Below are 27,987 nucleotides of genomic sequence, written 5' to 3' on the forward strand. Positions count from 1 at the left end.
AACATGCAAATATTTACTCAGAAAAGTCTTATACTGTATGTATTCCTTGTGAAAATAAACCAAAGCAACTTTATATAATTCTTTGCTAGCCTGATGAATTTGCCATCTCATTGGAAAATGGAGCAATCATTCTTAATTCCAAAGGAGTCAAAGTACAGTCTGATGAGAAGCATTACAGTGATGGGAAGACTCATTTTCTTGTAGCATCAGTCACACCTGAAAAGTAAGCCTTGCATTATTTTTATGTTTTACCCACTTAACACTACTTCAACAACGACTGTTTCTCAACAACTGCTGTTGTCATTGTCAGTGTTGCTGTTTTTATTTAAATGATTCTTTGTCTTGTTTTATAATTGCATCTTTTTTAGGTATCAGTTGATAGTTGATGACAAAGATAAACAAGCCAGAAGTCATGCAGGTTCCTCACAGTCAGCAGCCTCAGCACCAAACAAATTCTATTTTGGAGGGACACCAAGCAGTCAGTTCTTGAATTTCACGGGCTGCATTAGCAATGCATACTTTAGCAGGTATGTGGTTCATGAATCATTGAGCACATTATACAGTAGATAGTTTTTACATCACAACCCTCATATGTTAAAAAAATAGGGGTTTTATTTATGAATAACAAAAGTAAAATAAATGTTTACAGCAGTGGACCAGATTGGCTTGAATGGTTTGCATCTCAGTAATGACTAAATATGTTTTTTTAGTTGGATTTGATGAATTATGCAGATAATGATGTGGCTAAGAATGCAGGCTTATTTGCTTTAAATGCTGGGAATGTTGCCTTGGAAACGAAGCTGTTGTGTTTAAGATAATTACCAGAGCATAACAGTGCTCTCTACCTTATAGGCATGACAGAGATATAGAAGTCGAAGATTTTCTCAAGTATACCGAGAAAGTCCAGACTTCACTGTATGGGTGTCCAATTGAGAAACCCCCTGCTGCACTGCATTTGAAACAAGGAAGAAATACTTCCAGATCAAAGAAGGGCAAGACAAAGAAGGTAAAAACAGATATCACCACCAGCTTGTACTAACATATTGTACGTTTATCTGTTGTAGGATTTCTGGTCTATCTAATCTAATGGAGATACTGTACTACTAATGGATTGAATGGGTTTCAGAGTCCAATCCCACATCCTTAGCTACAGAAACGGGTAGTCAGCATCCACAGGGTGAATGACTAGTTCGGTCCAGTAACTGCTTAGGTTAGCAAAGAGTGCTGTGGCAACCAAGCTGTTAGCGGCAGAACTGGTAAAAAAAAGGATGTACCATCAGGAATATTTCAATGGATTTTCTGTAGCTGCAGCAGGTTTAGTCCTCCGGCTGCTTTGGTGTCCATCTCAATTCTCAATTCTCCATTCTCCACAATACAAGATCTCCTTTCTCCACAATCCTCCATCCTCACCACGTTTTCCAAGTCCCTTGGCGAGCAGCTCAGTCTGCAGGTTCCTAGTGATCACCTGACAAGGAAGTGATTATTACCAGAGGGTCATCACGGACTTGGATGGAGACAGGAGTGCATTTCCGCAGCTCTTATTAGGACCCGCTTTCTCGTCCTTTTTCTAGAGGAGAAGCTACAAAAGGTACCCTAATGACCCCTGCGATATACCAGGCACCTACAGGCTTGCAGTGACATCAAGAGCAACACACGTCTTTTCCAGTTGTCGCTGTACCTTCTGCATATTGCAGTAAAGCTTGCAGTATAACAAAAGACAAGTGGCTCTCTCATTCTCTGGTCTTTTGGGCTACAGAGGTCATTCCAGAGGGCCGAGACATCAATACAAAATTTGTGATTCCAAATTTAGAATAAAACAAGTAATTGGCAACTACAAAAATGAAAAAGGAATTAAACAGCCATGGAATTTCAATGCTTACTGAATGTGTTTTTTTTTAAAAGGTGGGTAGAGACAAATTGAGCATTCCACACGATCCCATCAGCTTGAAGATCAGCCCAGAAGAACACCCCGGGTCAGAGAAGACACACTGTTATCTGTCAAGCCAGCCTAGAGCCACCCTTCACGCTCATCACTATGGAGGAATAGCAAACAGCCGCCAGGAGTATGGCAGCATTCCTCAGTTCTTCAATGAAAGGTGACTGTGTTTCTGCCACAGAACCGCTCCGGTCTGACCAGATGGCTTGGACACTTTATCATTTTAAAACCCCTTCTCATTTATAACCCAGAGTTTCCACTAAGCATTATCAGGTTGTTGCGACAGCTTGTCGCTTGTAGGAAAGATGTGCCTTAAAATGCAATGCGGCATTGTGGTCTGTACTTCAAGCAATGGAATGAAAAGGCTGTAAACATGGAAATACTTGAAAAAGGGGGCTGTCTCATGATATACACCCCCTTTGCTTTCTGGCAGCTCTGGGGAACTCTCCTTAATCTGTGGGCGAAACCCAGAAGATCTGTTGTTTGCATGGGTAATGACTTGCTGATATTCCTGTGTTCTGGCCTGTAGGTCCCACTTCTCCCTCAGCCTGAGAACTCACTCCTCCTTTGGGCTGATCTTCTATGTGTCAGACGAGGCGGAGGACAACTACATGGCTCTGTTCCTCGCTCACGGGAAATTAATTTACACCTTCAACGCTGGAAGCTCTAAGCTGAAAATCAAAAGCCAGGAGAAATACAACGATGGCATGTGGCACAACGTAAGCCAATCTCCCTGAATATTCATTGGCAGAGATTCTACCACCAGCAAATGACTTAATAGGTCTAAAGTAGATAGATTGGGTATCTTTGATGGATTATCTATATTTAATACATTTTAATATTAAATGGAATGCATTGGGAATGATGGATTTCCTTCTGCGCAGGTCAGTGGACATAATCTCTTTCCTCCCCATTACTGTGATTCATCCCGCAGGTTATTTTTACCCGCAGTGGAAATGAAGGGCGTTTAATTATTGATGGTCTCAGAGTGCTAGAGGAGCGCATCCCTACAGCTGACACCCTCTGGCGCGTCGCTGGCCCGTTTTATGTGGGGGGGGTCCCACCTGGGAAAGCGCTGAAGAACATACAGGTACTGTTTATCCAGCAAGACAACAGTCCAGCGTATCGGGCAGAGCACGCGGCATTCTGCTTGTGATATTTCACATTCCAACACCAAAACTACTGTAGAAGTGTTCTTTAGTCGTACTAATTATGATCATAAGCAGCGATTCTGGTGATTCCAAAACAAAATTAGCCAATTAAAGATGAAAGATTCTACTTTTTCTGTTGGTATCAAAAGAGCGTTAGTTTCATTCCGGAACGAGTATTTCTTCCTCAGTCATTTAAAAGGTCATTGTAGAAGGGGGAGAAGACTGAGAAAATAAAAATGTAACTTTTAAGTGCGGAAACTCAAATCTAATTTGTTAGGGTCCATGGTATACAGAAGAGAATTGCTGCAATCGAGGGAAAAAATATTGCATGTGTATCTTGTAATTACAAGAAAATTATCTCGTTATTACAAGGTAGTGAATTATCTTATTACTATCAATGACATATTTACTGTGTCATAATAACAAGATACACATGAAGTATTTTTTCTTTTGTTCCAGCAAGGCTCTTCCAGAATTTTAAATGTACATTAAGATAAACATTTCTTGAACGCAACATTATTCTTTATTGCAGAATGGCTTATTTAAATGAAAGCTATGTTTTTAGACGGGGTATACCCTACTACAAAAACAGAAGAACAAACATTAAAATCTTAAAACAGCAGAACCTGAAACACTATAATTTTGTAAGCAACGGTATAATGTGCATATTGAACGACTTCTACTCTGCGGTGCTGTCTTTCAGAAAAGCTCTGTATACAGCTTCACTGGCTGTATAAAGGACTTCCAGCTAAATGGAGAATGGATGTCTTCAATCACACAGACATTTGGCGTCACACCTTGTTTTGAGGAACCTTCTGAATCCGGAACGTATTTCTCAGAGGATGGGGGATACTTAGTTTTGGGTAATGCGCAGCTTTAGTCCAGTGCTAAAGTAAGCTTTTCACACTATCTCGTGAAAACATAAACCTGTTTAATATACACAAAACTGTGAATATAACCAAAAATGAATCTATTCCATTCGTTTAAATAAACTTGCCAGTCTGACGGAGAGGTTGGCAGAGTGGATGTGTTCCGCTGGGATAGACTATGTGAGCCCTTGCTGTAATAAATTAGGTGTTAGTCACAGTTTTCTGTTTTTGGAGAATTTACACAACGTTAATTTTGCACTTCTATATATTCTAAATTAGATGGAGTGAACTTTTCTAAACACCTCCTTAGAAAAGTGGACATTATTTAAGTCATAGTCTTGCACCAGAGACTTGAACCTCCAAATGATGAAGAGATAAATCCTTGAAACAAACACAGAACACTGTCAGTGCTTTTCTTTTTCATGGTTGCATACTGTTTCTTCCAGATATGCTGCTCTTCCTTCGTTAGAGACAGAATTCCAGACAATCACAGAGGCGTATTTTTTTCATGATATTATTTTCCTCTGCTCCAGATGACTCCTACAACCTGGGACTGAGGTTTGAGCTGGTATTCGAAGTGCGTCCCCGAGCTCCTTCAGGGGTGCTCCTGCACTTGTACACTGCTGAAGGACACTACCTCAACATGCACCTTCACCAAGGACAGGTAAGAGCACAGACTCCGCCTTCACATACAGTCGATGCAAAAGAGCGGGGATGGCTTAACAAAGTGCACTTTGTTATAATAATAATTCTTTACAACTTTTCTGGACACTCCACTCAAAGCGCTTTACAGGTCATGGGGTCTCCCCTCCACCACCACCAGTGTGCAGCCCCACCTGGATGATGTGACGGCAGCCATAGTGCGCCAGAACGCTCCCCACACACCAGCTCTCAGTGGGGAGGAGAGCAGAGTGATGAAGCCAGTGTAGAGATGGGGATTATTAGGAGGCCATGATTGGTAAAGGGGAGAGGGAAATTTGGCCTGGATGCTGGGGTGACACCCCTATTCTGTTCGAAAAACGCCCTGGGATTTTTAATGACCACAGAGAGTCAGGACCTTGGTTTTACGTCACATCTGAAGGATGGCGCCTGTTTACAGTATAGTGTCCCCGTCACTATACTGGGGCATTAGGACTCACACAGACCGCAGGGTGAGCGCCCCCTGTTGACCCCACTAACACCTCTTCCAGCACCAACCTTAGCTTTCCTAGGAGACTCCCATCCAGGTACCGACCAGGCTCACACCTGCGGAGCTTCAGTGGGTTGTCAGTTGTGTGGTGATACCTGTATATGTTTTCTGCAATTGCTGTGTTACGAATGACAGGGAGATGGTTATATGGTTTCACTGATTACCATGGTGTCAAGTGAGATTTGCCAAAAATTGAGTCAGTCTGTTATCAGCAACATGCTTGCAGTGATGCACAATCCTCCTTTTACATAAACTAAAAGATTAATCGCATCAGTTCTGGACACAATGTACACATAAAGCTGAACCACACATCAGATTTTATCATGCAGGATCTTTTACCCTTTGATTAGGTTTATCTTCTGAGGAGACTGAGCACCTACTCTTAAACCCAGTGATTATCAGCTCTGTTTGTATCACAAATTGATGAATGCTCTGCAAACATCCTGGAAAGACCATTTTACTGTGAACACATCATGAAGTAAACTTGTAAAGGTCATCATTTTTATAATTAGTTATGATTGTACCTTAATTCTCTGTAAAGGGGAAAGTTTTGTTTCATATTTCTTAATAAATGTCTGCATAAAATACATGAAATAGGGTCTTGGGGTAGGCTATTGGCCACACAGAACATTATCAACAACTCTTGCCACAACTGTGGGTTATTATGAGTATACTGTAAACAGCGTGATGTCTTAGGAATGTTAGATTAATGTTAGTTTTCTTCTTTAATCATTAGAAAAATGAATACCCTTTTCCTGTACATTTCATGAATTTTCACATCAACTAAAGCCTGTCAAACCACGTGTGTATTGCCAGTCCTGTATGTCGTATTGTCATCTTGTTTGTTGTGTACTGTAGCCTGTTCAGCTCTTTAGTCAGTTTCTGAATTTTATATCATAATAGCTTGTCTTCTATGCATCCTCAGTCATCTGCCTCAAATCCTGATAACGTTATTATTTCGTCACTCATTCCTACTATAATACAGTTAATCATCACCTGTCGGTGTTCAATAGAGCCGTATTATTTTCATTTTCATTTTTCAGTCATTTGTAACATTGTAATTTATGTTTGTTTTAATAAGAAAAGTTTTACTGTTAAACAAGTAGTTCAGCCCACAGCTATTCATGTATTATTATATATAAGTGGTTATATGTTTTTTAATGTACTGTATGTATTTATCTTCCTTTATAATTGTTAGTACTAATAAATAATAATGTGTATCTTTGGTCCATTTTCTTTAGTTATTACCTGTATTTAATTAAATTGGTGGGAAATTAATTTTTATTTCATGTTTTGTGGAGTTACTCTAGGGAAATATCAGTAGACACTAGCTTCTAGCATTTGGTTTTGGTTTTTCAGGTTGTTGTTCAAGTCAACAACGGAATCCGGGAATTTGCAACTCGTGTGACTCCGAAGCAAAGCCTCTGTGATGGCCGATGGCACAGGATTGCAGGTGAGGGAAATGACATCTTGATCGCGGGGATGAGGCGTTTGGAAAAATACAAACAGGCAGAGGTAGAACCACAAACACGCGTGGGAAGAAATAAAAGAGTGGAAGGCAATCACTGAGGATCATGAGATCCAGAAATGTGCTGTGAGTGGATGTCCAGTGTTATGCCTGTCCAGTGCAGGGTCACAGTGAGGCAGAATTTGGAGATGCCAGTTAACCTGAACACGACGGGAGGAAACTGGAGAACCCAGAGAGCAACCATGTGGCCATGTGGAGGATCTGTAAACTCCACAGGCAAGATAAGCTCATCCAACATTGAGCCCAGAAGCTGAGAGGCCACAGCTCACCTCCTGACTATCATGCCACAGTGCCTCCCGTTTCTCCTTATAGATTCTTTCTATATTTGTGTATTTGTGCTAAATGCCACAACGCTGTCCCTTTAGTTATCAGAGATGCCAACGTGGTGCAGCTGGATGTGGACTCTGAGGTGAACCACGTGGTCGGACCTCTCAACCACAGAGCAGTTGACAGCAGAACCCCAGTGTTTATCGGAGGAGCACCAGGTCAGTTCACAGTGCCACACTTTTGTCCATGTGCAACTTATCACTGAGCTGCAGCTCCCTTGAATCAGGCTTAGTGTTGTCTGGTTATCAGGATGTTACTGATGTCCAACTTTCAGAACAGATTAAACTATTGTAACACCAAATACATGTAGATCGCTAATATTTTTGTCCTTGAAACATACCACACTATCTGCTAAACATGCAGAAGATGGAAAGCTTTCGTTTTGGAAAAACAGCTAGAGTATATATTGAAGAATTCCAGGCAAAGGAATATTATCAATTGTGAAATAAATTGTTCGGTGCAGCAATAATATAATTCTCTTCCAACTACTTGACTAAATATACCAACATAAAGTACTGAGTTCTGCAGTTATACAGTCATTTTGAGAAATATCATATAGAATGATAAAATACACACTGGCTAAAGCTAATACAAAATTATAAACAAACTGTATGTGAACTAGTACAAATGAGGAGTGAGGCCTTACTTAAAAAATAGTTGATCTGCGACTCCCCAATAAAAGTAAAAATGTAGCTGAGCACAAGAATAAATTAACCTCAATAACACGCCTTTGACTACTTTTTCCTAACAGTCTGTGTTTATACTGCTGCTCTCTGTTATGATAATATACAGTAGTATTCCACACGGTTTTTGCGCATTAAAACTGTGTTACTGTACACGTTCTTGTGTTCCAGCATCTCTGCTTCCACAAAGCCTGGTCACCCACCGGCCGTACACAGGCTGCATGAGGAGCCTGGCAGTCAACGAGACACCAGTGAGCTTCGGCAAAGCTGCCCTCGTCAGCGGAGCTGTCGGTGTCGGCTCCTGTCCAGCGGAGTAGCAGAAGGCCCACAGCACTGCGGCCATAAGGCACAGCCAGACCTGTGTGGTCTTACTATCTCTCTACTGTCTCCCTGAGCAAGAGAATAAAATGGCATCTTCACTGCACGTGTTCCCTACGCCTGCATCGATTAAAGAATACCAAAGACTTCTGGCTCTCAGAGCGCAGCCTATCATCCTGAATAATCATTTTGTAATTCTTATAATCCGGCTGTCGAGTCTTTGTAATTTAAAAAGAAAACTGTAAAAGATCCCTAATTTCCTTCAGGGGGAGGAGACATTTCTTTTTCGTGACGCTCAGAGATGTTTCTATACAGGTTTATCAGTGGAAAACATGCCATAGATTAATTTTTTTTTAAAGTTGTTGTAGATCTTTTGAGTTTCAATACACTGATTAATTGGGTAACTTTAATTTCTCCTTCATGGCCATTACTACATCATGAATTTCTTACTATATTCCCATGCAAAAATCTTCCATTTTTACTGGTGCTGCAGTGAGAGCTAGATTTTCTTTTCTTTAAAATAAGTGCAGATCCAGCATCATCACTTAAAATCACAATATAAAGCAAAAATGCCACTGCCCTTTTTACTTAAAATGAAAACACAGGAAGACCCTTTATGTGTTTTGAATATGTCTTTTGTCACACTGTATTACTGTTAACACCAGGCAAATTTTTATGCAGTCATTTTTGCTTTAAAGATATGCTAAACCTATCATTTGTGTGGACAATAAAAATAATAGCATTTCATTTCTATTGTGTGCTGCATAATTGTATAAAAAAAAACTGGGAGAAAAAAAGCATTTATAAACAAAAAACTGATTTGTAAGCATCGACTTGGAGAGAAAATGTTCCATTTGTTCTCATTTAAGGCTCGCTGTGTAAAGCCTTGCAGACACCAGTATAATTTTAGATCTCCAAAGAAGGGCAGTCAGTAGGCATACAGCTGTCTGGTACAGATGACTGATCTGACTTTCCCATTCAGTTTTCAGGTAGTACTACCTCTACCAAGCTAAGTTATCTAACAAGACTCGTCCTTTCTGTGTACACAAAGCACAAGTTCATCTGCACTGACAGCAGATACAGATCCTATTATTCTAGTATTTCATATTACTATATGTATAAATTCAACTAAATTTTAATTACAGAGGAAAACATTACACTTAAGTTGTAGTGTCAGCAAGAAGAGCTCACTTGTCTTTGTGAGCTGTTTACTTGCACACATTTCAAACACTCTGCTGATAGTGTCTCACATTCTTTCTTCAGGCCTTATGTTTGTGCCCTAATATCTGCAGTATTGGCTGCATATTTCTGCACAGAACATTTTGCCAACATGGTTGTATTTTTTAATTCAGAAAATTGTCATTACCGGGACCTCTCATTTAGGAATTGCTGTCCAAACAAGGCTCTCTCAACCCTACTGGTTAATGTCCATGTGATTCAGTATGTCTTTTTTATATTATGTCAGTACAGTATGTCTCATTTTAATCAAAGATATGTAACAAGTGGTAGCATCATTTCTTCATCACCAATAGGCGTGACAAAAAGGAACACATGAAATCCTGGAGAATTTATGGCCAACAGGTGATTAGATGGGGAAGATTAAATTGCCTTGGACTACAACATTGTATATAGCAGAAATAGTTTTCCAGTTGTGCACTATGTAATTTGATTGCATAGAGCTACCTTTAGCAACTCATAATCATGGATAACAAGTGGAAATCAAATGTTTTCAGAAACTTCCCTTGACAAGTAAGTGGTTAATTTTGGGAAAAGTTGCAGAGCGATGTTTTATAATCCACTACACCTTTTGTTACTGTTTTTTTGGTATGCTATGTACAAATTACAGGTGGCATCACAATCTGGACAACCAAATGTATTTCTAGATTGGGATGAATTAAGGGGAATGCATGTTAATGAACTCTTACCAATTCACAATACTGAAAAGAGAAAACCTAAATAGACTACTAATTCTGATTCACAGAAATAAAGTCAAAGTTGATTAGTGCAATTAATCACAATTAATCACAGTGCTCATCAACTGGACTAGCTGACTTTGAGCAGTAAATCAAGTATACTGTATAGTGGAGTCATACCATGAGTAACTAGATAGCTTTTCTAGGAGGACACTAGGTTCAAACAAGATGGAGGATGCTGCAACACCATTTATAAAAAGGACAACTCTTTTCCAAGGAAACCAAGCTATTGCAAGGTAGAAGCATCCTAACACTTTTCTGCAAGTCTTTTATTAAACATGTCTTAACATACTGTCTCATTTGCTGGTTTGATAACATCAGTAACATTGATTGTAGGCTGCGGAAATTCAGAAACGTCAAAACACGTAGCAAATTAATTGGGGCAAATCAAATCAACTTGAATGTACTCTACAAACAGAGGGTGGCAAAGAAAGCAAAGTGTATTGTGGATTGTGTCTCCCACCCCCTCCAACACGAGTTCACACTTCTTCCATCTGGGTTCTCCCTCTGCGTCCCCAGGTGTAATACTAACAGACACGGGAAATCTTTCACCCCCACTGCAATATCTCTTTCAAACAATGTATCGGAACTATCTTCTCCCTTCTCTTGCTGTAACAGTGTTGCACAGACGTCTTGGTTGGTACAATTCTGTCTGCCATTGTGTTGTTATGTTGGGAGTGTGCTGTAAAACAAATGTCCCCACATTGGATAATAAAGCTTGAATCAAATCGAATCGAATCTCATCTGAAAGGCCAACATTCCCTAGAAGGGTGTGGGCAATGCGACCCTGTGACTAGTCAAAGGAAGGCAACTGGCCAAGTGATTATATGGAAGCAGGAAGTAAAGGATTCCCATTGTTCTCTGTCTGCTATCAAACAAAGTCCCACTAATATGCACCACATAAGTGGGAAAAGAAAGGTGGGATTAAGGAGCCAAAACAAGTGTAGATTAAATGTCCTGCTGCATTTGCAAGACAGCAGAACCTCGTGGTTCTGCATTTAGAATGACTTCCGAATCACAGACAAAGTAAGACAGCAGGAGGCTGAGTGTGGCTTTGGACTAAACAAGAGCTCAGCAGTGAACAGCAAAAGAGGAATCCAAAGATCCTGAACATTATCAAATGAACAGCACAAGACGGAACACAACAACGTCGGCAAAGTGGGGATGAACTGGATGGGCGGTATTGACAACCCACCTGATCGTGTTGTCACGGGAATGAGCACATTGGGTGATTGAGTGGGCGGTTGGTACAGTAGGTTGGTTGATTGACTTCTGGCCGTGGTGCTGTGGGAGCTAGAGTGATCATTACACGCCTAAGTAACACTCTGCAAATGCAGCATATAAAAGGAAGAAGCTTTGTAAGGCTACCTTAACAGTTGAGGTGAAACAGTGGAAATGGACAGTTCGGGTATGTTGACAGGAAAGGAGCCACTTTCTAACCTGGTCACTTCAGATATCAATAAGTGAGCAAAGCTGGGTCTGGTCAGTACTGGAACAGCAGATTGCCAAGGAACACCCGGTTTTTGCTGTATGTGGTGCTGGAACAGTTGGTTGCACTCTTTTCTCTGGACCAGAATATCAAAACCAACATCCTAACATGGTGACTAGGGACTCTGTGCTGTAGGAGACACCATCTATGAAATGAAACATTAGATCATTAAAAATCTCACGGCATTGTACATCACAGCATGAGTATTAGCCCTGGTGTCCCAGATAAAATCCAGTCTGGGCTTGCACCCCCTTGAATGAATTAGTGAAGGAATAGTTCAGGTGGGCAGCTGCGTCAGCATGCGTAGGCTGCAAAGGAACAAGTAACAGGTTTATTCCCTGCTGAAAAGAGAAGAAAGTCCAGAATATAACTTTCTTCTCTTTTCAGCATGGAATAAACCTATTACTCGTTCCTTAGTAAAGGAATGTCTTATTTCTCTACCTGATCTCAGTGCAGTGGGGCTGGGGCTCGTGCTTTGAGGACAAATTCGCAGAAAATTCGCAGACACTCCAGGTCCAGAAGACCAGGATGAACATACCCATCCCTTTTTTATATAAAAAATAGCATATGATGCCCAAGGCATGAATCTCCCGTCTGTTCTTATGAAAAGTATACTAAAACAAAATCTCTAAAAGGCAACTGTTGTGGGGCAATGTCTTATAACCGCCATGGTATTAAAATAATAACGTTTTACGTACTGTAGCTGCCCTCGCCTGGACTTGTGCACTGCATACAGTCTAGATCGGTGTATTTAAATATACACTCCGTCTATACTGCTCACATATCTGGCGGCATGTGACTGTGAACCATCACACGACGTACTGTACAGCAGCATGCCTCGGATCTATTTCTGTTCAGTTCTGATGCAAGAAAAGGGAATGCTAAATTCACCCAGATATCAGTGTTAAGCATCAGGAAAGTAAGCGTGGGAAGATAGTGACGGAACTATCCAGGGAGCTGAAGAAATTGCTATGCATTCTCTTCTTCCGATCTCGCGCCGTCGCCAAGGCTAACGGAAAGAAATGTGGCGTCTCTCGTTTCTAAGGGAGACGTCATCAGGAAGCGACCAACAAACTTTTTTTCGAAGAGGTGCAGAGGCGCCGAAACTTTAACTGAATGTTTTTCGCCTCCCTGTTTCGTAAAGTAAATCGAGATTGAATATGATTTAATGCAACGAGAAAGCGGTTTTGGCGCTTACGTTATTATATTGTAAAGAAACTCCGTGTAGTCCTATAATCTGACCCAGGATTGACACCAAAGCCGTTCAGTTTATGGGTACCTCACCGGTAGATATAAAGTAGAAGAAATTTAATCATTATGTGTTTATTTTCTGTTTGTGTGTGCATGTGAATAGTTCACCCAAGATGACACAGTCTATTGTAGTGCAAGGTAAGTAGCTATTATTTTTTTCTAATCGAAGGAAAGTACTGTTAGTCGTCCTACAGTATCTACTACTGTTATGAAATTATCGTACTGCGGTTTCAATAAACGCTACGTATATATTTCATATTTTCAATTTTGAATAACGTTTAGCTCACAGTGTTTAATTATGCTAGCTTTACTCCCAGTCACACTCATGGAATATTTAACCGTTAAATCATGTAGGTCAAATATTCAGCTTTTAACAAGTGTTTTCCTCAAAAGCTTTCCACAGACGTCATCTTCAGTTATGGGAGACTGAAGCAAATACAACATAATTGATTTACACCTTTTATCAGTTTCAGCTTCGAGTGGCTTTAAGATTTTAGATTTGTAGTAAAATTTACAATTCTTCTACGAACCCTGTCCCCAGGCTAATTGTAGTTATTATGCTAATTCTTGGATTGTTCGTTAATTACAGTGTTTATTTCTTCCTCCAGTGGGACAGTGTGGCAATCAGGTGGGGTGCAGATTTTGGGACCTGGCTCTACGGGAACACGCACATGTAAATAAAGTAAGTATAAAGACATGCACATGGAGTTTGTGTAATTTATTTTAAAAAACTAATTTTAAAAAACGATTAGTGGTCATCCTGATCAGTGGTTGATTTTAGTTTTTGACATTTAGTGAGATAGAGATTTCTATCTCTTCGATATTCGAAACAATATGGCGCTGCTTAATTAGCAGTGAAAATGTACAATTGTAATAATAATAATAATAATAATAATAATAATAATAATAATAATAATAATAATTGCTTACACTTATATAGCGCTTTACAGGTAATGGGGACTCCCCTCCTCCACCACCACCACCAGTGTGCAGCATCCACCTCCTTTTCACTACTGCTATCAGCACCCTGACATTTAGTGTCTTTCTAATATAATCGAAATATTTGATCTAATCTCTGTGATGATACAGATGTATTTTGTACTTAATTTCAATTTCAGAACAAGGTAAATAACTGCATCTTTAGCTTTAATGCATTCTTGGTGTGCAAGCAGATGTAGTGGAGATAGTGTGTTAAAGACGTGCTCACAGTTTAAAATGTACTTTTGTCAAAACTCATATCACTGTGCAGCCAGATTTCTTTTATTAATATAAGTAGGTAAAAAACCACTCAGTTATTATGAACAAGGCCTTCACTAGGAGGTACTGTAGCTGTCAAATGCCTTGCAGCACTGCACACTTCCTAATCTAACCAGGAACACAAAACAGTACTTTTACTTCTGGAAACCTGTTCCAACGAAAGTACTGTCATTTGTTGTATAGAAGAATAATCACAGAATAACACTTGTCCAAATAGCTTTTGCTGTTTAGAGAACGTGGGGTACATTTTTGACTTTGTACGGTATACATTACAAAGCTCTAGCACCTATTTAAAGAATATATGATAATTAGCTGCTCGTATCTGACCTGCCAAACACTATGTCACACTTGGAGTCTTGAGTTTTCAGTGCATCTACCAAATATTATGAGAATATGAGAAAGCCGTAGAACTCTGTTGTGTTAAAATCTCGTCTCCCTCTTCTGCATGACCTAAAAAAATCAATAATATATTTTGCATTTTGAAATGTATGCAATTTGTAGTCATAATATCAATTGCCTTTGTGTTTTAAGGAATATCTTTCTTTTTTTAGAAAGGGATTTATGATGAAGCCTTAAGTAGTTTCTTTAGGAACGTGGATACCAGGTAGTTTTTTTTTATCATTTTACTTTAAAATGTGTTTTCCCGTTCACTGTACAGCTTGCTTCTACATTTGCATTTGTCTTATTTTTCATTTGTTCTTCAGTCAGTATAATTTTAATTCTAGCCCTTATTGTCATTTAAAAAATGTCCATAGTTCGAAGTACTTCATATGTTTGAGTAACATGTATGGTATTGTTTTGCACTTGTAATGCATGTTTTTTTTTATTGGTGAAAGTTGTGAAGCAATATTGCCAAAAGAAATTCCCAAGTTTGGGCTAATAAAGGTTATCTAATCTAATATTGATTGTGTGTATACTGTATCTAGGACAAGTGCCGGAGAAGGTATTCGTGGAGGAAAAATCAGTTCTCTAAAAGCTAGGGTAAAATCATCCTTTCTTTTTTTATCTGTAGTGTTTTAATGCCTGGTGTATTTTGTGACCAGGGTTCTCACATAGTTTCTGCAATCGCCTTTTCTCCAGGCTGTTCTCATTGACATGGAGGAAGGTGTTGTCAATGAAATACTCCAGGGACCACTGAGGGAAGTGTTTGACAGTAAGCAGCTCATTACAGATGTGTCAGGATCCGGCAACAACTGGTAAGAACTCAACATCAGGAATCGCCACTTAAAACCCAAGAGAGTTTAACAGTTTTATCGGCCTTTATGATTTAACGAAAGAAGCATCTTTGTGATTACGACTGGTTTGGATGCTTTTTCATTTGTGGATTCCTTCAGCCTATTACTATCCACTTTATTTTGAAGATGTTTTCTAAGAGAATCTTTTTGCTTCAAAATCAAGATAAAATATTTTTGGTCGTCTTGCAGTCCACAGTAAGGTGTCTTTTGTGTAGTAAGGGATATTGTTGATGAAAGCTTTTGTTCATTGCTAATTTGGTGTTTGGCTGAGCCGCTATTTTACAAAGACACCCATGTTCTGTTTTTTTTTTTCTATAGGGCTGTAGGACACAAGGTATACGGCTGCACTTACCGAGAGCAGATTGTGGAGAATCTGAGAAAGGCTGCAGAGCACTGTGACTGCCTGCAGTGCTTCTTTGTTATACACTCTATGGGGGGAGGTGAGCTGTGGATTTCCATAGCCTTTCATTTGTGGCTAATTTCTATGATTATAAAGCTTGCCTACTAGTTGTGTAGCTTTGTGGTTAGGACTCTGGACTCAGAGCTGGAAAGATGTGGCTACAGTGTGGGCCATTGCTATTGTACCCCTGAACAAGGTACTTAGATAAAATGTCCAGCTCTATAAATGGACGCAACTGTAAGACACTTTGGGTGTAAGTGTCAATCTAACAATAATAGGTAAATAATTGTTAAAAATACATTTTCTGTATGAGGAGGCCCCAACTTTTCTGTTCAAGATCATAGACTTCTTTCTGCTCATGAAGGAAAGATGACACCTGTAGGAAAAGGCATGCCTTTATTCCTTTGCAGAAGGAGAAATGTGAAAATCCCTGGCTCATGACATTTTAAAGACACATTCAACAATTTCTGCAGTGTTCTGTAAAGATTAGGATGATGTTACTAATGGTAATCTGATTTTATTAATGCCTTTTAGGGACTGGGTCTGGTTTGGGGACTTTTGTTCTGAACCTGCTTGAGGATGAATTCCCTGAGGTTTACAGGATAGTCACTTCAGTGTACCCTTCTGCTGAAGACGATGTCATCACTTCCCCCTATAACAGTGTCCTGGCAATGCGAGAGCTGACCGAGCATGCAGACTGTGTTCTTCCCATAGAAAATCAAGTGAGTCTGGAAGACAGTGGTGGGGGGCAAAAAAGAGAATTTGCATTATATCGGAGATTGCCCCAGAATTTTAACTAAATAAAACCTTCCAAAAATAAAATTCAATTTGATGTCCGTAGTTGCTATTCCTTTCATTGTTTGATACGACTGATTATTATTAAATATGTTTCAGCCTAATTACTTTTGTTGACCTTCTCTGATATTATTAATATAGTATATTAGTATGTTTCCTTCTGTTTGGAAGTTTTCTTTTTCTGTTATGTTCTTTTCTTTTTCACAGAGTTACAATCTTTTGGTTGCATATTTCAAAGTAATCCCCTTTAAAAAGCTTATTTTCAAACACATTTTTCAGAACTGAAGAAAAAGGGCAATTTGAAAGATGTAAAGCCAGTACAAAAAAATCTAACATCCAGCTAATTGGTATTTAAAGATGTAAGACATTGATACTTGACATTCATTGATATTTTGTCTTTCCTTTTATTATTTCTTATTAATTATTGCAGTCTTTAGTTGACATAGTCAACAAAATTAAGCAGATGGCCTATTCAGGAAAGCCTGGAGCTGTAATTAAACAGGACAGCACCATCATTTCTGGCCGCGGAGGAGTCAGTAGTTTGGAGAAGCCTTTTGATGCCATGAACAACATCGTAGCTAATCTACTGCTAAACTTAACCAGGTACAGTATGTTCAAACATTAGAAGCCCTTTAGTGTGGAACATCTTTTTTTCTACTGCACCTTATAAATGTGCCTAGTTCTAAAAATTAGTTTTTTTTTTTATTTCTCCCCCACTGCTGTTTAAGATGGGCAGAGTTTAACCTGTTAGCATTTCCTTGTGAAACATTAGTATTACATGTAAGGAAGCATCTCCCAGTGAGGAATAAGAAAGCAGAGTAAATTATGCAGCTGCGGAAGATTGTTTTAAGATCCACAGACAAAATGTTTTGTTTTTTTTATAGCTCTGCACGTTTTGAGGGGTCCCTCAACATGGACCTCAATGAAATTGCTATGAACCTTGTTCCATTTCCACGGCTGCACTACCTGGTACCCAGTTTAACTCCTCTGTACACACTGGCGGATGTAAATATTCCTTCAAGGAGGTACAGTGCACTCTTGAGCTATTTTTACTGCTGCACTGTTTGTTTGTACTTTCAGCAGCTCAGGATATTAAGTTTGAGTCTGGAGCTCTTCCATGGGCGCCCATAAAGAGCCCTTTCAGCTGCTATGAATGAGAGAATTCTTTTAGTAAAGAATTTGCCTTCAATTCGTCTGTATTAAATTCCACTGATGGTTGAGTCAATTTAAACCAAATCTTAACCTGCTACAAAATATTCAATTTAACTTTGTTTTGGTCTTGTTTTGTTTAGCAGAAACCAGAACCGGTCAAATTCTGAATAGGTATTTAATGGCAAGAGGGCAGTGTTACTGGATTCTGAGACTACATTTGGAGAGCTCCATTCTTGTTTGTGTACACTACTTGCCGTTGAACTCTTTGGCAGGGTTTCAAGTTTTGAAAGTGACTAAACCCTGTGCCGTGAGAGGAATGCATATGATATGTGTGCAGTGCTGTACGTCACTGACTCCTTACTGTGAAGGCAATTTTTCAACTACGTGTAAACCCCGAGGGGGAAATTTATACACATGGGGTCAGTTGCACTGCGTGATAAAGAGAGATCGAGCCACCTAGAGACAGTCAAGAGCAGAACCCTGAAACCTCTGCCTGAAAATGAAATCCAAAGCAACAAACGCAGAAATAATAGAATAAACTGCAAGTCTTTTGGCTCATTAAGGTCTTGCTGTATGCATTTTAAATCACCAGCAGTGCGAATGTACAATCCACTTGAATTCACCAGATTGTCGTGTTTTCTTTATTCATATACAATGCTTGGTATACTGCTTATACAGTAACTGTGGCCTACTGTTAATGTTCTTATTGTGTTTCTCGACCTGCTCTTGTAAATCAGGCTGGATCAGATGTTTACTGATGCTTTCAGTAGAGATCATCAGCTGATCCACGCGGACCCAAAGCACAGCTTATACTTGGCTTGTGCCCTCATGGTCCGTGGCAACGTACAAGTGTCTGACCTTAGAAGGAACATTGAAAGGTAAGAGGCCAGTCAGACTATTTCTCTTAATCTACTGCAAAAACATTCAGTCAAAACGTCAACATCAACATCAAAATGCGTACACAGTGTGTGCACAGAAGGTGACTCAGATAGGTTAAACTGCATCTGAATGAATTTTGGCACAATGTTTTAAGGTCTTTGGAGATGTGTCTCAGAACCATGTTTGGTGTAAAAAAAGACAAACCCCATGCTGAGAAAACCCTCAAGCTTGCTTTAAAAAAAGGTGAGGGAGACTCCTGGGGTCGTTTCACATCTTCGGGTCTTGGAGCAGTAATCATAAACTCCAACACGTACCAGGACATTTAAGCCAAACACCTGATTCCTCCTGCCAAGAACTTCAAGCTTGGCCTAAATTAGACTTTTCCAGCGATTCAAAGGATACATCCACATGAACACAGATATGGTGTCTGAAGGACCTATCTGTTTCTGATATTTTGTGTTCCTATTTCCCTGTGGTATGGATTCATCTGGAGGGCACCGTATACATTTTGTGTGTTCTGTTTTTGTTTAGACAGTCAGCCACCCTAACTCATTTAAAAGAAAAAAATAGCTTTGGAAAATAAAGATATTTCATTGGAATGTTGAGCAGGGCAAATAACCTGCAGGTTGATCCAGGAGAGTGACTCATGTAGAGTAATTATTCCTGGGAAATGAAACTTGGGATACTGAATGAAGAAGTAACGGAGAATCCCTTTACTGGTAGATCGTTTTAATAGGCAATTTCTATTTTAAAAATATTAAGGGAATCAGACAGAAAGTTTTATCTCTTAAAACCGAGTACCAGAGGCACCTCTGCACCGAAAGGATTGTGGAGCTGTGGAACCCGCTCCCCGCCACGTTGTTGAAGGCGAATCCCTGGTCTTTCAAGACGCAGCTGCGTGAGAGCGCTGTGTCGCCGAGGATCCGTTACTGCCTAACTACCAAGCAAGCTAGATGGGCCGAATGGCCTCCTCTCGTTTACAGCCTCACTTATGTTCTTATATGGTACTCTGTCCTGAGTAACAGCAGCCTTTCAACCATTGTCACATTCTACTTTGCTACACTGCTTTTTATATAAAATTAATGGTGGCAAAATATGTTTTTTTAATATATATGTGTGTGTGTGTGTACAGTATATATGTTTACTGGCTTTGCTTCACCTTCCTCCAGGCTGAAGCCTTCTCTTCAGTTTGTGTCTTGGAACCAAGAAGGCTGGAAGACCGGTCTGTGCTCGGTTCCCCCAGTGGGGCACTCCCATTCCTTACTGGCCCTGGCCAACAACACCTGCATCAAGCCAACACTCGTCGAGCTCAAGGACAGGTTCATGAGGCTCTACAGGAAGAAGGTAAGTGTCGCTGACGCACGTCTGAAATGGTTATTTTACTCTTTAACTCCAGCCTGTAAACTCAAATCACATCACGTGGCTTATGTCAATTTATGTTAATGGTGCACTTCTTAACAATAGTAAGTGATCGTTGCTTTTGTACTAAATACAAGCATTTTGTTTTCATATCAAGCTGTTTTTTTTCTTTAGGAACCCCTCTCAACTCAGATAATTGACTGATTGTCAGGCTATTACAAGAATGAGTACTTACATCAGTCATTTATACAGTGCACCTCTGTGTATCGATTACTAGCGTGTGATTATACAGTTGTCGTTTAACCTCATCAACATTCCTCCAGAAGCAGATGAGATCCCCAGGCATAGTTATGTAGTCCAGGGCCTGGTTTGTGATGGTCTGAAAAAGGTGGCAGCCGCACTGATGGACTATATGGCAAAACATTTTCCTGCTTCACATATGAATAAACCGAATTTCTGGAGTGTGCGGTAGTGGCTGGCCATGTAGCTGAAATGTGACGGGTTCTGGGTGAAGCATTCCTTTTGTACCCTTAAGCCCTCCGACGGATCCTTCCTGTATAAGTGGGTATTCCCCAGGTCATCGTTGCAAATGACGTCTTGTTCTCATCTTACTTACTGAATGTATGTTTTTAATGGTGGGTGTTTTGTTTGCAGGCTCATCTCCACCACTATTTAAATGTAGATGGGATGGAGCAGGCTTGTTTCACAGAAGCTGTCTCATCCTTGACTTCACTGATAGGGGAATATGAACAGCTTGATGCAACAAAGGGTTTGCTAGCAGCAGAAGCACCGCGACTCAACATAGCTGTATAAATTACTTTTAATCGATCCTTTCTAAATAACAACATAGGCAAAGGTTTTCATGCTCTTTTATTATAATAATGATCATAAATAGGACATAAATCTAATTGCACTTTGTTATAATAATCTTTTTGTACATGTATGTAAAGTAATTCATATTTTTAATTCAATCAAAAAATGCTCTTTCAAATGACACTATATTAAACATATATTCTAACAATGTAATGAACATTTATGTAAAGAATTAAAATATCTGTTTTTTGTGTTAAATATTATGTTGTAGTTCACATCCAGACTAATGAGTCTAAGATTCAAAGACCGCTACAGAAGGGATAGTAATATTTTAATTATACAGTATACTGCTGTAAATGTTGTTATCGTTTCCCAAAGATTACTATATAAGCTTTTTATAAATGTCCAGGACCATTTGTACAGAAAGACATCATGGATATTCTGCCTAGTTCACTGGTTAGACAATTGCTCATCTATAGCTATTGGTCATAAATAAAAGTATAAGTGTATTTTGTAGTGGTAATATGAGCACATATGGTTGTTGACCACAGGAAGAAAATGTTTACCTTCACCAAAATGAGAAGTAGCAGAAATCTGGGTGCAGATTATTGTGTTTCTATCTAAAAAAGGCTATGAGAAGAGGCCTAAATGGACTATGGACGAAGGACTCTGAGCTAGACAGATGTCCCGTTTCACATGATGAGCCATTACTTGCTCTCAGTCCCTCCATGCAGCCTATACTTGGGGGATAGGCTCTGATCTGCCACAGCCCTCCTTGAGGTCTGGCTCAAATCGATAACATAAAACAAACTGCACTATTAAACTTGTTATAAGGCATAACAAAATTGTTTCATGCTGTAGCAGTTATAGTTTTTCTAAAACTGAATACTATTTCTTTGTTTAGTGTTGCTCAAGACCTGTATCATCTTTAAAAACAAATAGAATTGGACAGGAGTTAACAAGCTAAATAATTCAAGGACAATAGTTAATCTTCCTGTCTCTAGATTTAGATTTATTTGAAAAATGATGGGTAATTGTTCACCATTTCTGCTAGTTGAAAATAATACAGGAATCTGTGTTGCTTTTGATGTAATATTTATAGTAAAAGAGTGTGTTTTCAATTTTGAATGACTGCTTATCAAGCGTTTATAAACAGAAGCTACGCAGACCATTGTTTTGTCCTTATTTGCACTTTAAAATCCTGGTTATAAAAATGTAACAGTATATGTAATCTAAAGTCAGAGACAAGCAACTTAAACGTTAAAACAACACATACATGTAAAATAATCCAGGTTATGTTACCCCATTGCGTCATGAAAACAAACCAATCAGAAAAATACCTTTGTGCTTCAAATGTCCATTGATATTTTTGTGTTTCAATGTGTGTTTTCCTGATGGTGAATTTGTGGTGACATAATCATTAGCTGTCATTTGCCAAAGAATTATCAGTGCTTCTCCAGCAAATCATTTTCTTGTCTACTTTATCAAATACTGAAATACCACCCAGAACTACAAGTGTAGTCAACGCTATCGGCAAGAAATTGGGCATTTGTTTCCAGGACTTTTTTTATACCACTTTCCATCTTGATTATTGATATGTTTTTGAGAACTTGGTTCTGATGTAATAGCGCTTCAAAGACTAGAGAAGGGTCAGTTCAGAGAAGATGTCGCCGGGATCTCTGCAATTCCTTTGGCACACACAGGAGGAAATCCACAGCATCTTCCACTTCACCCGGGCCCCGTCGGCGCAGTCAAACTGGACCGTGATCATTCTGGATGTGCTGGGGGTACAACAGCGCTTGTCACTGCAAACCCCACAGTAAGCAGGCCTGTAGCTCCGAGTGCTGGAGCAGCCCGACAGAGTCAGCTTCTCTGGCTTCTTTAACTGGAACTTCGGCTGACAGGTTTTTCCCCTTGGTATCTAAAAATAAATGTGAGATATATCTCATTTGAAGTGTAAGTAGTAATGTGTAGAATTTATTTATCGCCTTGTTTTTGCACTTTTTTGGGGGGTTTTATTTCTAGATGCATGCATTAGCATTTCGTATAATTACTGTTTGTTCAAACAGGGTGGGTGAAAGAAACTTTCAAATAACTGCGCTTTTAACAGGAAATTGAAAAACTTACAGCTGTGATCAACGGAATGAATTTAAGGATAAAACTGGCACAGAGCAGTGCAGCTCATTTTAGGACCCATACCTTATTCTGTAAGACAGTGGAGTTAAGTGAAGTAAGAAAATTACTTATTGTTTTAATAGTAACACATTTTTGCAATAAATCAATTACCTACCATTACATTTTGGAGTATATTTGCATCACAAGGCCTCAGTATGCACAGTCTGCGGTCCTTTCTCATTTCACATTTGCTGTTGTCGTTGTTGACCCTGACCGAGATGCCCATCCCACAGGATTTGGAACAGGGGCTCCATGCTGTGGTCTGGATGAGGCAGTTCTTTTTCCATGCTAAAGGGTGATTCCTGTAAGCTATCAGTATTGCAGTTAAAGGGAATGGCGTAACATTTTTATCATTTGGCTACTAAAGTTTCTAGCGACAGATTGAAGTTCTGTGTTCTTTTGCGGAAATGTATTTTTTAATTTTTCATTTTTAAACCGCAGTGTTAAGAAAACATCTCCCTAACTTCAAAATGAAAACGAGACATTTGACTGAGAATTGCTGCCCTAAGTGATTTGTGCTCAGCTACACATTGAAGACGATTTTTATCATTTTATCCCTGTATTCCTTTGCCAAGGTAATTATACAGCTCCATTTTCTTTACAGCAATTATCATTCCTGGCGATACAAGCATTGCTTTCTACTTGTATCTGCTCCAAATACACACCTGGCATGGCTCTGTAAGTTGTGTCTTGCTGGTGCTTCCTTGAGCCCTTGGCACCTCTGAACGGGCTTGGCACTCCTCTACCGGTGGGGGCAGTTCGTTCCAGGGCGGCAGGCTTCCGAGTGAAGGCTGGCGTGCAGCCAATAGCCCCGGCCACACAGATGCACTTGTACGAGGGGCTGGGCTGAAACGCCTGGCCGTTGTTGTAGAAAACCCCGTTGAGCTCGCAGCCGACGGCCATCATGTCTGGAGAAAGTGAGAGAAGGTCCCTGCTGGGGTGACGTTCGACGTACAACCAAGGGAAAGAGGGTGCAGTGCAAGTGATCATTTGGTGGGCGATGAATGATTCTGTTGATGCGCAGTTTGCAGATCCAAGGGTCAAAGAGAGACAGATACAGTAGTCATAATAAAAGCACCTACTAATACTGCACTGTACAGACCCACGTTGCTTATGATCGGGTTCATTTATATGCAAGCTAAAAATATATGAAGAGTTAATGTAAAGCAACTAGCCATTTTGTTATGGCAACATTATATTAGTAAGGCATTTATAATAAAACTGAATAACGGTACTTAATATTCAAATGTATATACTGAGACGTGTATGAAAGTTCACATGACACAATTGACTTGAAAGATAATGTTACAGAAGCATCAGTAAGCCCTGATCTCAGAACCATATCGTGGTATTGACAGAACAAGTAACCTACTGAGGATTGACCCCTTAAAACTGGGCTTGATCTCTAACTAATGTGTCACAAGTTACTGGCTTTATCGTGAACTCGGTTAACAAAGACACGGTTCCGAGCTGGTTTTGTGTTGTCGATGTGTGTGAATGAACATACGGTAGGAAGCCGCTACAGCGCGTGGTCACTTACAGGCACAGACTCCCACCTCGAAGCGAGGGCTGTCGGCAGCGTAGTCGCAGTACATCCCCTTGTGAGGATCGCAGACGTCGGCTTCATTGCAGGCTTCCCCAGCCTGCTTGGCGCAGGTCGGGCAGCACCCGCACCCGTCTTTCACCAGGCTGACCCCTGGGGCACACAGGGGCTTGCTGCGACATCTGCACGGCCAGTGACAGAACTGCCTGCGCTCGGGGCCTCCTGCCCCGGTCCTCGGAGCTGCTAATTGACCATTGCTCTGAGCCCTGTAGAAAAACTTGAGGTATAATATAAAACTAAGAACAGGAGTGCTTTCTTTACTTATGCCCCAGTGTACGATAAGCGTGACTCTGACACTGTCTGGACACAGTCACCAGTAATCGTCCTGGTTGGGCCACCATCAGTCTCGGATCACAATGTTTTTTCTGGGTTATGACCACAGAAGACTTTTGTTACCCGTTTTTATCATGTAATTTCAGGAGTAAGTAACCATCTTTAAAAGCAGAACCCGATTTCAGCGGGTTGGATTTTGGATCGCTTTGTTGAACAAACTCACAAGCGCCCAGTGCAGCCAGGACACAGGGCAAAAAGGACGGGATTTTGCTGTGCTCCGCAAAGCACAAGGCTGTGTTAACTGTGCATGTCCTGTGATTGTGCTACCCCATCAAGCAATGACAGAGGGAAGCATCTGTGATGATTGCACCTGTAATCCATTTCTTCTGAAAACAGTGGGACTCAAATCGCATTATTAAATAAATCCTGCAAAGGTGTTGCCTTGAAAAATGATATGCACATCTTTAATGCTATTTTTTACCACCAGTCCTCCCATACACTGGACTTCAGTGGTCTCTGAGCTGGTCTGGTGATGAGAAGCTTTGTGGGAGAGGGGGTGGGGCTTTTGTTAATTGATGGACCACCAAAGCAAAGGCTTTAGAGAGAAAAAAATAAAGCAGAGGCAATTACCCCACTTTGTACTCATGCTGAGTGTCTTTTCCTACTGATTATTGCTAAAAATTCCATCGCCAATTAAGTTTTCCATTATGCGATACAAGAATGTAAAGTGCAAACAGGAAAACTGAAGTAAAACAAAATGAATGATATCACAGTGCAATTAAACCACAAGCAAGTAAGGTAAAACAGAGAAAATCATGAAGTTCTCAATTTTGTTTTTCAAGGCAACCATACACAGTATTTCAAGTGTGTACTTTCTGCTATTAAAATTAAACAATCCATGCAATCATCTAAATTGTGAGTCTGTTTTCTGAAGTAAACAAGTCAAAACTTCAGAAACATCCCTTAAAATCCTATGATCATAAGGCTACAAAAACAGCTCTTTTCAAAAGCTGCTGAATTCTGTCTCTTGCACCCCATGCAATAAAATATTTCTTACAGGGACAAGGTCCAGAAATGTATAGTTCAGCATTTAGGATGAGGAAATCACTTATTATGTATTTTCCATTAAAAAGACAGCTCTGCTGTGTTTAGCACTCAGTTGTGAAAGTGAGGAGCTTCAGATTGAAAATACCAAGACACTTGCGACTGTCTCCTGCACTAACCTCCCACAGCTCCCCGGCACGGCCAAAGGTCTGTAGGTTGTGAATAAAAATCTTAAGCCCTTCTGTCATGTTTACAGGCACTTCATTTCATCTGCATGTGGGTGAATTTAAGGAATGATTAAAGATAAGATAGTCTTCTAGCTTTGGTGTATTTCTTTCCTAACCAAAACTCCGTAATAAAACATAGTTGTAGCTCAGAAACGCCCAGCTTTTCAGCATTACGTACTGTAATAAGAGCTACAATCACACAGTATGATAGCTGCACTGTACAGTATCTCAATAATTTGGCTAAATTCAACAATTCCATGAATATGCATGGATTTCTTGAGCATTGTCAGGCACATACAATTTGCAGAGTCAGCCATTCACCCCACAGCGATCTCTGAAACTAAGCAACTGAGTGTGTCGTTTCATGACTAGTTTTCACATAAGCACTGAAAAGTCACACTTCTGCTTCAATAAGTCGTTGAATGAGTTATAACTTAATACTGTGAGTATTTTTTGCAGGGCCATCCTGAAAAAAAAAACAACAAATTAAACTACTCACCCACGGCCTTGCGCATTTTTATGTGGAACATAGTGGAGAAACGGTTTCATTTGTTTAAACTGTTTTTTCTGGTTTCATGAATATAAAATCAGGTTGTCGTGAAAACACGAGCAGGGAAGTGTTGCCTTCCAAGAATATACCCTGGGAACACTGCTTTTCTGTTGAATGTGTTCGAGAAAAGATGGAGCTGTGGATCTTACCTGTTGTGCCAAAATGAGGAGAAAGATATTGGAGAGGAACCCCAGCATCATATCTGTGCTCCCTGTGAGAGAAGTCTGGAAACTGTGAGAGAGGGACGGAGGGAGGGAGGCAGGCAGTGAGGTGTCAAGAGAGAGGAGCTGATATGTATGAGATGTGAAAGTGCACAAAGCTCTCCTCTGTCTCCAATCTAAACACACCTTTCCTCCGCACACAAATTCAGACTTGCAAATAGTTCTTTTTGAAAAGCGGCCGAGCGCTGCTGACTCTCAGTTTTCAGTAAGCTGCCACATACTGTACAGTACATCCTCAGAGGATTGCATCTCTTCGAGAATTACAGCAAACACACCATCGTGCCGGCAGTATCTTTGCTTTTTCTGGTTGGTTAAACTGTTTTTATAAGGTGCTGCAGTACAATATTGCAGTCAATCAAAACAGATTATTTACACGTGTTTTGCATGTAGACTGGCGTTTTGAGCAGTTTCACCTTTTCCTGTGCACTCTGCAGATCACCTGAATGATCATTAGACGTTTGTATAGTGAAGAACCTGAAGAAGGCTCCACGGCTAAAACGTTGTGTTCTCTTTCTTCTTTTTTTCAGCATGGAATAAACCTATTACTTGTTTGTTTGTATAGTTTTGCTTTTTGCATCTTGGCTGCCTTTCAGTGTCATCAGTTGGCTTGTTAACACTGCTGTCAAATCTGTGCTCCTTTTCCAAAAATAAATTCTCTGAATTGCTCACTGTTCCCTTTAACTACTAGAGTGTTATGCAACAACTACAGAAGCATACTTCAAAAAATGTTTTTTCCCTATTCTGCCCCTCGTCTGTACAGTATGTGGCTTTCCAGTCTTTTTACACCCAGTGAAAAGTATTGCTCCTTTCTCTGTAACTGCTGAGGATTGACATTCACAAATGTCCAATGTAAAAATGTACTTCTGAAGTGAAACTATTCTAAACGGAGACTACTGGTGTGATTAGATTCATCTGGAATTTTAATACCGTATTATTTAAAAAAGCATAGAAAATAAGAACAACTGCACGCATCATTGAAGAAGGGAAGCAGCAGTACATACGTGGTATTCTGTCTGAGGACTAAAATTGAGTTATTTTTTATAAAAATACAAAAAGGGTGAGTGAATGCAGAAAGGCACTGACATTTAAACTAGTTGTTTCCAGACATGTGTGAACAACATTAATTTGACACTATCCTGAGGTTTGTTTTCTCAGACAGGACTCGGTTATTTTGGGAAACTGTTTCTATAAGCACAGTGTCAGACATTCTGCACAAGTAATTCAGATTGTGAGGACTGCAGGAAGACAATCACACCAGTTATAATTATTTGCTTAGCGGACGGCCTGGAC

At 39.9% G+C, this 27,987-nt stretch overlaps 3 protein-coding genes across 5 annotated transcripts in view; 2 read left to right on the forward strand and 1 right to left on the reverse strand.

Annotated features, from left to right (window-relative positions):
• Positions 1–8,748, forward strand: part of lama4 (laminin, alpha 4) — a 47,796-nt gene extending 39,048 nt beyond the window's left edge. Inside the window, exons 30-40 of the mRNA XM_088626808.1 lie at positions 90–223; positions 369–527; positions 853–1,006; positions 1,903–2,096; positions 2,466–2,655; positions 2,871–3,026; positions 3,791–3,950; positions 4,490–4,620; positions 6,505–6,598; positions 7,039–7,158; positions 7,855–8,748. Coding sequence (XP_088482934.1) covers positions 90–223; positions 369–527; positions 853–1,006; positions 1,903–2,096; positions 2,466–2,655; positions 2,871–3,026; positions 3,791–3,950; positions 4,490–4,620; positions 6,505–6,598; positions 7,039–7,158; positions 7,855–8,000 — 1,638 coding nt within the window. The 3' untranslated portion in view covers positions 8,001–8,748. The remainder of the gene's footprint in view (positions 1–89; positions 224–368; positions 528–852; positions 1,007–1,902; positions 2,097–2,465; positions 2,656–2,870; positions 3,027–3,790; positions 3,951–4,489; positions 4,621–6,504; positions 6,599–7,038; positions 7,159–7,854) is intronic.
• A 3,496-nt stretch (positions 8,749–12,244) lies between these two features.
• On the forward strand, positions 12,245–20,862 carry tube1 (tubulin, epsilon 1). Of its 2 annotated transcripts, XM_088626809.1 has the most exons (12): positions 12,245–12,852; positions 13,323–13,396; positions 14,523–14,575; positions 14,898–14,952; positions 15,052–15,167; positions 15,525–15,646; positions 16,141–16,328; positions 16,832–17,004; positions 17,286–17,426; positions 18,291–18,431; positions 19,602–19,776; positions 20,446–20,862. In XM_088626809.1, exons 1-12 carry the CDS (start codon positions 12,828–12,830, stop codon positions 20,602–20,604), a joined length of 1,422 nt encoding a protein of 473 aa, XP_088482935.1. In that variant the 5' UTR covers positions 12,245–12,827; the 3' UTR covers positions 20,605–20,862. The 2 variants fall into 2 exon arrangements, with proteins under 2 accessions (XP_088482935.1, XP_088482936.1); XM_088626810.1 differs by lacking the exon at positions 12,245–12,852 and having other exon boundaries at positions 13,332–13,396; positions 14,503–14,575.
• Positions 20,863–20,918: 56 nt separating this feature from the next.
• ccn6 (cellular communication network factor 6) lies at positions 20,919–26,734 on the reverse strand. Of its 2 annotated transcripts, none has more exons than XM_088626812.1 (5): positions 26,626–26,734; positions 24,320–24,599; positions 23,445–23,687; positions 22,895–23,067; positions 20,919–22,525 (listed from the first exon to the last, which is right to left on the reverse strand). In XM_088626812.1, exons 1-5 carry the CDS (start codon positions 26,674–26,676, stop codon positions 22,244–22,246), a joined length of 1,029 nt encoding a protein of 342 aa, XP_088482938.1. In that variant the 5' UTR covers positions 26,677–26,734; the 3' UTR covers positions 20,919–22,243. The 2 variants fall into 2 exon arrangements, with proteins under 2 accessions (XP_088482938.1, XP_088482937.1); XM_088626811.1 differs by having other exon boundaries at positions 22,895–23,088.
• Between the last annotated feature and the right edge of the window lie 1,253 nt (positions 26,735–27,987).

This window comes from Lepisosteus platostomus, chromosome 3, assembly GCF_059453375.1.
Source record: "Lepisosteus platostomus isolate fLepPlt1 chromosome 3, fLepPlt1.hap1, whole genome shotgun sequence".
Classification (NCBI taxonomy): Eukaryota; Metazoa; Chordata; class Actinopteri; order Semionotiformes; family Lepisosteidae; genus Lepisosteus; species Lepisosteus platostomus.